The sequence below is a fragment of the Cyprinodon variegatus genome, unplaced genomic scaffold, assembly GCF_000732505.1.
Source record: "Cyprinodon variegatus isolate N-32 unplaced genomic scaffold, C_variegatus-1.0 Scaffold1305, whole genome shotgun sequence".
Taxonomy (NCBI): Eukaryota; Metazoa; Chordata; class Actinopteri; order Cyprinodontiformes; family Cyprinodontidae; genus Cyprinodon; species Cyprinodon variegatus.
In genome coordinates this window covers 3,644-14,585 of record NW_015151758.1, presented here as the reverse complement: position 1 = coordinate 14,585, position 10,942 = coordinate 3,644, and the positions used below count along the sequence as shown (strand labels likewise).

Here is a 10,942-nt window from a genome sequence, read left to right as displayed (position 1 = left end):
CAATATTGTAAGTTTTAAGTGCAATAAAGTTGGTTAGTATTTACTTCCCTAAATGTGTTCTGTTAGATTAGAAAGGGTCCTATACAGTTTGAATAGGTTTTTTTTTAGTAAACTTTAAGGTATTAGCAGTAGATATTTGTAAAAGTGTTACTTATTCATTCTGGAACATAAAATAATTAGTTTTATACCTAGAGCATTTAAGGTTTATAATTTTACACATGAACTTAAGGAGCACTGTGGAAAGCAGCAGCTTCAGTTTTCCCTTAAATCTCTGTGACCCGACCTCACATGTATCCTGGTTGAAGTGAACTCATTCCCCTCTTAAATCTATTAAACACACTTTGGTGTGAGCTTACCTGCTACTTTTTCGTCTGTGATATTTTATCCCTACAGCTCTTCCCAGAATCTAAAACATTTTGCTCTCAGGTGTACAAAAGCATAAAACAGATTTCACTCATTTATAATAAATCAAACAAAGATAAAGCTAAAATGCAAAGGTTGTGTTTGAAAATATAAGTACAGCACCTGATTTAACGGCTTGTGAAACGACCTTTAGTAGCAACGATCCTAAAGCAGTCTGCAAAACTTTTATCAGTGTCTTGCATCACCCCGGAGGGACTGGGAGCCCCTCTTCTTTGCAACACATTTCCAGTTCACTGAGTTCATGCAGTCTTCTTAACATCCCAACACAGTATCTCAATCATACTAAAGTCTGGACTTTGACTAGCAACTTATTTCTTTCTTTTTTTTTTGTCGTTCTGTAGATTTTTCATTGTTAAAGGGTTCATTGACCTGCTGCATGAGCAATTTTTGAACAAGCTTAAGCTATTGAACAGATAATTTAACATTTATCTCTCAAAAAAATCAATTTCTATTTATTATAACTTTTTTAAGTTCTGTGATATTTCAGTTATTAGTGTGAATTTACCATCTTCTTTAATGTGAGGTTTTCTAAACTTTCAAGTTCAACTGTAGTGGTTGAAAATAAACCTTCCAGAAATTAATAGTTTATAAAAAGGTAAAACTGTTATAAAATTAACATATAAATCATATAAAAGAACTTTGATTAGCCAGCTCATTTGAAATATTTGGACCTTTATAAACCTTCTTCCTAAGAACACTCAGTAATGAAAATTCACAACCATTCAGATTAAAGCCATGCCCAACCCTTGCAGGAACTTCAAGGCTAATGTGCTCAAGTACCAGCTTTTCAAAGCTCTTCATGGCCACCAATGTTAAGTGCAACTTTGCAGACTCATCATGAGGAGGCTTTTTTTTCCTCACAGGGTTCTTTTTTTTAGGGATGTTTTCTATTCTCCCGTCAAGTTTTTTCAGATCTAACATGCTAACTGAGAGCTGTAGATGCTGCGTTGAGGTCTTGGGTTTATAACAGTTTCTCTGAGAAATGGTTGCTCTGACCCAAAGCGAAATTCACAGAGATGTCAACTTCTAGGAAAATTGGCATTGTGTGGCCTTAAGAAAACTCTCTAATTTTGTTTGAGAGGAACAGTGGATTCCCTCTGGTCATTTATGATGTGGTTTAAACCTCCCTTTATGGAGGTGCTTCCATTTGCTGATGATCAATTAAAGGTGTAGTGGAGGATGTTCTTTTTCCAGTTGGACCATCAAAATAAGTGGTCCTCCTAATTGTCAATCATTCTGGTGATATGTTTACGTAAGGCTGTCTTAGGTGCTCAAAACCCATTTTCACTTACCGGTGGAGAGTCTGACATAGTGGAAAAATTACAAATCTTCTTTGGAAAGTAAGCTTGTATGAGCGATTCAAACAGCAACTTTTAAACAGAGAAAGCATGAGGAGAAAATAGGTTGCTGCATGCTCTCGCCCGCGTATAATAGAGATTGCCTGGAGCGGGTAACAGGGTTGTGCATGTGCATTTTTTAAAAAAAAATCCTCCACTATACCTTTAAGAAACTGTATTTGATTAGAAACATAAAGGCTGCTTTTCCCGTCCAGAATTCTATAGAAGAAATAAAACTTTACATTGAGTGTTAAATTAGTATGATTTAGTAAAGATAAAGTAGCATTTAATTTTTCCTTTTTTATTGCAGCGGAGAATATTTTTATTACCTATTGAAAACTTAAACCCTAATATAATGGTTTTCAACCATTACTGCATCAGTGTTACTTACGCTTACTCTGAAATCAAAGTAAAACCAGTTATAATACACCAAAATTAGAATATCTCAAATTACTACTAACAAAAAGCAGGGTCCCTTTTATGATGGATACATTTACATTTGCAAGGAGGGGAAATTTGTACAGATGATGCCAGCTTTGGACACCCAGGAAGTCGGATGTGCTGGGCTAAATAATTATCAAATTAAGGTGGCACAGAGCATTGAAAGGAAGAAAAGCATTAGCATCATCAGCACATGTCTTCTGAGCAATGATGTGGATCTAAAGTGTGTCGTCTCTTTTTTTTTTTCCTTTCATGGATGCAAAATGATCAAGAAGAGTAAGAGGAGCTGTGCTCCATATACATAAGAACCCTGTAATAGACTAAGTAATCTGAGTACGGTTTGTGTGTAAAGTCTTCGTGGCATGAGATGAAAAAAAAAATAAAAAATCGAAACACGAAAACTGTTTGGGGAAGACTTTTTTCCAGACCTGCTCCTCTAATGATTTCCTTCTCAAATTTCCTGTAATGGACAATATCATATTAGGCATGGAATACTCAATGTGATGAGAAGGACGATGGTTACCATGAGAGGGTTTATTGTGTTAGCTTATATTGTATTAGTTATAGTAAATGGATAAATAACGGGAAGAGCTCAGTTTTGCCAGACTCCACCCTTGAACATCAGTACTGTTCTGCTGAGTAGAGACATGCTGGCTTTTTTAATCACGCAACTGAAATAAGAAGGAGAAATAGATTCAAGACTGAGGCGTCCGGGAGAGTGGCTGTTAGCAACCAGCTTTAATCCTCAGCTTCATGAGGTGATGGCAAAGAAAAACACATTTCTTAAAGCTTTTCCATGCAGGTTTGGGGAAGTTTCAGGTTTTTAATTTACAAATGATATGAGAACAAGAGTACTAATACCTCCTGATTTGGATTTTAAGTAATGGACAAAAACATTATAACTAAAAAATATATACCCGGTATATAAATCTAAAATAGGCTGATGTTCATATGTACTCAGACCTAAAACAGCACCCTAATTAAGATGCAATGTGACAAACGTGTCCATGACTTAACACCCAAACTAACTTCAGGGATTTATCGAAAACGTTAACGCTGTGGATCGTCCGCAGAGTATCCCCACCGCGGTTGATCGCAACCACTTCAGTCAATCAGCGTGGTTCAACCCAGGGAAACCACGGAGCATCCTTGAAGTGCCCCAGAAGATCTAAAATAAGCTGCAGGTCTATGTATTAACGCTTGGAGTCCTCATCAATATGGAGTACAACAGATCGTTCAGAGAGGAAGTCAGTTGCTAAGAAGCAAAGTGGATCCAGTGGAGTTCAAATGAAACCGTACATGTCTGACTGTGGATCGAATTTTACTCTGAAACATTAAAACAACATGACCTGCAGCTTGAGTACAGAACCACAGGAGAATCTGATTTCATACGACACCTTGGACAATGAAGTGTTTATTTTGGAGGTGGAAAAACACCATTTTATACGGCATGACTCACCGTTTTATAAAGAGAACACCAGAAAGAAAAAAGGCTCGGTCTGAAAGGTAGTGTGATCAGATAAAGAGCAACCATGCATGACACGGGTTCTATTGCCCAAATAACCACTTTATTGCTCTATTTAAGGCCTACATTCATATACTACTACTGTGTGACGATAAAAACATTACATGATCTGCTTTCAGTGGCACCCCAGGGACAGGGAACCTTTAATAAGAAGCAAACTTTCTGATCTGCATTCAAGGCCCCATCTCCACTGTAACACATGGTGAGGGCAGCATCATGCTGTGAGAAACTGTTCTTCAGCAGAGAAAGAAACTGGAAAATAAGTAATCCTGAAAAAAAACTTCTAAAAAGTGCAAAACATTTTGGATGAGGCCAAAGGTTCTCCTTCTAGCAGGACAATAACTTTTTATAGAGCCTTTCCTACCGATCTGACAGCTTAAGTTTGGAGAATATTAAAAGGTAAACACATAAAGCTGGTTAAAAAGTAATAACTAAGGTAGTTAAATCTTCATTGTGTGTTTCTATAATATATCATTACTGGGATGTGGCAGAATCTAAAAAAAGACAAGAAATTTGCAAGGCAATCACAGAGAAATTAATGAGTTGGAAACTTTATACCTGAGATTTCATTTCGTACAGCAGTGAGTTGTCTGGAGTCAGCTGAATAGCCTCATCCCACTTCTTTATGGCCTCCCAGTGCCTAAAAAAAACAGACACATGGTTATGACTACTCATAACTACAGTATGACTGTTCTACACCAGCAGGGTGCTTAAATTATGTTTTCATAACTTTGTTTTGTAAAGTTATACAGTCATTGCTGACAGATGTTACACAAGTTATTTAACTAAAACAGGGTTTGCTTTGTGGATTTAAGGACGTGATTTTTCCTGATTATTTCTGCAAACAGACATTTGTTAAACTTGTCTGAGTCATGTTTCAGTTTAATTTTATCCTCTCTCTAGAGCAGATCTTTTTTATATATATATATATTCTGTGCCTCATTTATATCTCCTTCAAGATTTCCAAGAACTCACTGCTTGACCATAGGTAGATCTAAAAAAGTCAAACAATTCCCAGAACAATTTGCTCTGTGGACCTTTTGAATAAAAAAAAAAACCCAACAGGCTTCCTCCACAGCACCTGTCCAACGGTCTGACAGCATAAGAGACTTAAATAAACAGAAAGCTCCCTGCTGTTAAACACAGGCTGCAAATCAGAGCCTGCAAGGTGTTAAGGTTAACTACCGGTTTCAATTTGAGCTACTCAGAAAATAAATAAAGAGGATTTACATGAATTTGTTTATAGGGTACATAAACTCCTCTCAATCTGAGCAGCTATAACCACTGCTTTGCATACATTTGCTCTTCTAGCACATATTTACTCTTTGAACATGCTAAATTGACATGAATCTATGAAAACCGTCACCTCATGGTCAATATTGACTCAAAACAAGTTTCCCAACCCGCGAACAAAGGCTGAGGTGGAGTCATAAGTTCGACCTTCCTAATTTCATGTCAGCAGCTTTTACAGATTACATTAGATGGAGAACCTTAAAAATTCAAAACCAATTAAGGCCACAAAACGAGGCAGTTAATCATGATTGGGTGACTTAAATTATGAATCATGAAATATACCAGTCGTGTTATTATCAGAAGAGCTAACTGAGTAAAGAAGGAACTGAGGAAGTGTGGAAATCTTTCAACTGCATGAGGCAAAGTAGAAAATTAGGCAATCAGACACATGAGCCAAGGAGCCAAACAAGCCTTCTATGATGAATCTTTCTATCTTTGTCTATCGGTTAAAGACGGGTTAGAGAAACGGGACTGCAAAGAGAGCAATAACTTCTATTTTTCTCAACCATGTAAACAAAAACATGTGAAGTTTAAGATAACAGATAAACAGGAGCTTAGCAGTTTGTCTAAATGCTGAGAACAGCAGAGGAATGGAAAGCTGGGACCATTCGATACAACAATCTGAGAAAAGAGAAGCGCTTCTAACACGATATAAGTCGGGAAAGGGTAACAGGTATCAAAGCCCTGGGGAGGGGGAAAACATTTAAGTCAGTTTAACAGAATCATAAAGAAAGCGTCAGTTTTATTTATTCCACAGTACGGTGAACAGAATAGCGTTCTTCACCTTTGGCTTTACATTGTTGCTCGGCTGGAAAAAAAGAAAGGGGGCCAAGTTCTCAAACACTCGTAGAAAAAAAGAATATGGCTGCTTGGGAATATGTTGGGGTAAATACAGCAAAAAATCATTCTTATTAAGGAAATTTGGCTTTAACACAAAAAAAAAAATCAGCATCAGATGAGATTCTGGGGGCGACTTTCTAAAATTTGACCAATATTTCAAATCAGAAGGATCATGTTGTTCTTCTTGGAACGATAATATTGAAATGATCAAATCATTATTTAGATTTAGCCATTAACACAATTTTAAACACCTGATAATTGACTATAGCAAAGGAAACAATTTAAAATCAAATCTGAATTCATGATTTAAACATTTTTGTTTAGTTGTGTCTTTAAAACAGAGGCGAGACTTTTGAATTAAGAACAACATCTTCCCATCTATTTATTCAAAAATATATCATAATAAATAACTTTTTCAAACTTAAAAACAATGTTAACAACTTACAAAAACCAGAGGATGTTAGAAATGACCAATTAAACCATTTTATCTGGAGAAAGAAAATCCCACAGGTTGACAAGTGTAAGTCAAAGAAATGAGTAAACAGTATAAATATATTGAGGAAGGCTGTGAATCATATGTTAATAATATATGGCAGCATATTAAGTTATAAATGTGAGGGGGGGGGGGGTTTTCCACAGCATTATGTTAAAAGTTTACGATGCCCAACAAATAAAAAAAAAAACAGCTGTTATAAAACAGTCATATTTAATCTAGTAAAATATTGACAATGTGTTGGCAGTAAAGACATCCACAGGTAGAATCACACCTTCACCAATGAACAGGCTATGATCAAAGGCAGAACGGAGGAGCTCGTCGGTTACATCTGAAGCATCCAAACGCCTGTAATAAGAAACTCAAATCAAAGGTCAATATTGTTAGAGACAAAACGCCCCTTCACCAATCTCCATGACCAGACACCACCTCAACTCTCTAAGCACCCATTACGCGGCACGACCATGGCATCATTTCCAAGCAAAATCCACTTTCTCCAGGAAAACAGGATTACAGGCAGTAGCTAAAGGCCACAACATCACGTCCTCTGCACAAACAGGGTTTGTCAATGTGCTTTGATTGAAAAGGTCAACAGGTACAACATGTTAAAATCACACCGACAATCAAGAGACTTCTACATTTGTTATTCAAAGTTATAAAAAAAAAAATGAAGAATTATTTGCATAAATTTTAATCGCAACATTTATTCACTAGAAAACTGGAAAAACAAATGCTTTAGTTGTTCAAACACAAATTTTTAGCTTTTTTGCATTTTAAGTTTTGTTTGTTTGTTTTTTTGTGAGACAGTTGAAATGTAAGCTGTATGCAATGCTGCCCTCTTCTGGACAACTGGTGGTAGCAATGCCAAGCAACTTTTGGGCCTGTTAAATCATTATAGAGAATCATTGGGAAATGTGTATTCATTACTACATCTTTTAAAAACACATGTAATACATACAGGACATTTTTTTTAGATTTTGTTGTGCAAAATATTTGTCTTTTAGACATAAAAAAAAAATGTGTTGATCAGTTTTCTTTTCAATCTTCAGAGATATTAAAGTAAAAAAGCTTTAACATTCCTCAGAAAAAGCTGGAATAAAAATGAATATTGCAAATATTCTTTATTTTTAGGATTTCATAACTGCAATGTGTCCCTATCAGATTTGTTTTTTAGTTCTTACAATCAGCTTCTTCTTTAGTATCCTGCAGGGACACTATCCAATCCATTTATTTGCTGAATAATTCTGTGGACTAAACATACCCCATAATCTCTAATGCTCAAGAAGAACAAGCATCATTATTTTTAAACCTTTTTCTTAATCCTAAATTACATTTATATTATTTTCTATTGTAACACATATGTTCTAATTTGCATTAATTTTTAATTAAAAAAGACTGCTTTGAGAGGAACGTGTGGTCTAAATCAAACTTTAATAAATCACACAAAGCACAGTTTAATTTGTTTTTGCTTACCCAGAATTTAATGATACCACAGCTTACCTCACTTTCAAATAGAGAGCTTTCTCAGAGAGAATGTTTTGGTTTTGGTAAGAAGTTGTTGCACTGAGAAACAATTCTATAGAAAATTAAAAAATAACCTTTAATTCCACTTAATTCACTCCATCTTCAAATTCCATATTCCTCTACCAAACATCACCTTTATGGTTTACAAAATTTAGCAGACCTAAATAAAAACTGGAAATCTAAATCCGCCTGTACAACCTTACCAGAATAAACTGTAATAAAATAAATAGTAGATTAAACGTCTAACAGATCTGCACCCCCATCACACTTTGTTATACTTTTGGCATTTTCCCTGTTTGTACTTTTGTCACTTTTGCCTACTAATGCCATATTTGCATGCACCTGTTTTTATTGGTAGTGAATAAAAGGATCTTTTAAACTCTTAGTTGGGGTAAACATCTGTAAGCCGCTACAACCCTAAAAGATGTAAGAGAGATTTTAAATAAAATTGATCAGTCGATTTCAATTCGATTATTTTTATGTTCGATTTTTGTATTTAAACTAAATTTTGTCTGATTTTTGGGTCTTGTGTTTAATTTTCTCCTTACTATCAATATCCCTGACTGTGTGATGCTTTAAAAACAGTGACAGGTTGCCTCACCTGCCCTCCTCAGCCAGCCTGGTCCCTTCCTCTTTCAGCCTCATGCTCTTCGCAGCACAGTCCTCCAGCAGGATCTCCTTCTTCCGTTTGATGGCGTGCAGCCAGTCCACCTCCTCATCCCGATCGACCTCACTGTTACCTTCACTTCTCTCCTCTTCGGCCTCAAACTGCTCAACCACTGACTTTGAAACCCTCTCCCCAATCTTCCTCTTCCAGCCAAATGAGGCCATTCTGCAAGAAAAACACCGGGCTTTTATTGTGAAACACTGGTTAAACAAACCTACTACGGTATGACACCAACGAAGGATACTGTCCCTTATAAACAGAACTTATCTAAACAGATATTACATATAAATGATTGCTTTATAGCTCTAAAACGTTAAAAGGTGGAACGTTGCTAGCTAGAGTTAGCATCAGCACCTGTGTTACGTTTCCGACACAATAAAGTTTGCTTAACATATTCCACTTTATTTTTTACTGGACTTTAAAACATCATTACAAATATTAACCAGATAATTAGAGAGAGACTGTAAATACACATACATTTACAGCTTTACCATATGTAAGAATACGCTAAATTTAGTCGTCCGCCATTGTTTTCAACCTAAAGGTGCGTTCAATGTACACTGTAAAACCAGGATTTTGGAAACATTTCTACGGCTGAACTAAAGTTTTAATGGCTAAATATATTCTGAGTATAGCCAGCAGTTACAAATGCAGCCATGTGATCTAAAAAAAAAAAAAAAGTAATTACAAATAAGAAACATCATCTAAACCATAAACCCACAAGTGTCCTGCCATTTGTCTAAAGTCAAACGGTTTTTCGTTATTCCAAATTTTTTATTTGCTAAGAACCGGTAGAGTAGAATAAATCCCCATAAACTGATTTAAGAATAAAGGCAGACCATCGAGAGAAATATCGTTTTTTTTTTTCTTTTTTAAATAATGAGCTCCAAGGGCTCTTTTACAAGTTCCCCCGATTAAGCAAAAACACTTAAAGGGAGCATCACCCGGAAGCTGATTACATCATATTTCAAAATAAAACCAGCTTTTAGATATAAAGGCCAAATGGTTGAACTTTGTATTTTTGGTTGTACCATTTTCTTAATTTTAGATTAATTTAAAATGAATATTTTTTTCCTCATATATATTTTTGGATAGACCTAAAAGCAATATTTTTAACAACTTTTTATAACTAATTTATTCTCCTAAAACCTTGAATAGCTATAATGTGTACAAACTTTGATATATAAAAACATAAAAATATTTTGTAGAGCCTTATTGTAAATATAATCCCGATTTGTTCTACATTCACTTGGCCAAAAGAGAGTGAATTTTCATAAAACATATTTAGACGGGCTAAATAAGAAAACTTAAAAACAATAGTCTTTAATTTATTAGCAGTTTATTAGCCAGTTGCGTGTACAAATGATTCACCACTTTCCATTCAGATTTACAATGCTCCATCTGGTGGGGTCCCCCTTCACACCAAACAAAAAAGAGCAACATTTTGAAGAGGTTCAACCAGCCACTGACTTGAACAGACTTCTAGGACACTTTCCATAATCTCTCAAGGAGTTAACATTTTTTTGCAAACATTCAACTCTCAAGCAAAACCCATCATGTAAGGCATGACAAGTTTTGGTTATCTAGACTTGCAAGAAACCCTTTAAGAATGAATATTTTACACCATGTCTACAACACCATTAAGTTTGAGTCTTTACCCTTTTTTTCTTTTTTAAATCAACTTAAAAACAGAGACCTCAAGGTCAATTAACTGCATGTTTTGGGTGAAAACATTCTATTTATCATGAGAGAACGTGATCAAAATGGTCAAACTCTGCAGTTTTATTCATCATTTGAAATCTAAACAGGTTTTACATTTAATCGAGATGCTTTTACATTGTATAAAGCTAAACTCCAATATCTCAAGCTTAGGTTGGGGAGTTTTTATAAAAAAAATAAAAACCATTAAAGGTCTTTTCTTGGTGTTTAGTTCTTCAAAACCAGATTTAAGTGTGTTCTGTTGATATAACACCAAAATATGTTGTGAAAAATCAACCTTTAAAATGGCAAAAGTTGCCAATATTCCTGACCAGCACTGAAATCATATTTCTAGCATAAAACTGATGAACAGTACTAATAAGAATAAGGATAAGGCTGCCAATCAATGATTGATTATAACTTTAAGACGATGAACAGGAACTGGAATGAGATGTGTTCTAATTTAAGACATATCTTGGACTTTTGAGTCTGGAATTTTAATGTCCAGACAATAATCAAATAGAAAACTTTCAAGTTGTCCATCTTAACCGGAAATTTTCTGTCCCTCATGATTTACAGTACTAAATAGATTCAAGACAAGACTGGAATTAAAATGTCAACTTTCAAAGGAATGTGAGAGCAATTAAAAAATAATCATGTGAAACTAAATATTTTCATTTGTATTCACCAATGCACAAACT

The 10,942-nt window shown here is 35.1% G+C and overlaps 1 protein-coding gene across 1 annotated transcript in view; it reads right to left on the bottom strand.

Annotated features, from left to right (window-relative positions):
* ttc33 (tetratricopeptide repeat domain 33) overlaps positions 1 to 9,103 on the bottom strand; it is a 20,634-nt gene extending 11,531 nt beyond the window's left edge. Inside the window, exons 1-3 of the mRNA XM_015402131.1 lie at positions 9,021 to 9,103; positions 8,478 to 8,708; positions 4,285 to 4,366 (exon numbers count right to left, since the gene is read on the bottom strand). Coding sequence (XP_015257617.1) covers positions 4,285 to 4,366; positions 8,478 to 8,707 — 312 coding nt within the window. The 5' untranslated portion in view covers position 8,708; positions 9,021 to 9,103. The remainder of the gene's footprint in view (positions 1 to 4,284; positions 4,367 to 8,477; positions 8,709 to 9,020) is intronic.
* Positions 9,104 to 10,942: the final 1,839 nt, after the last annotated feature.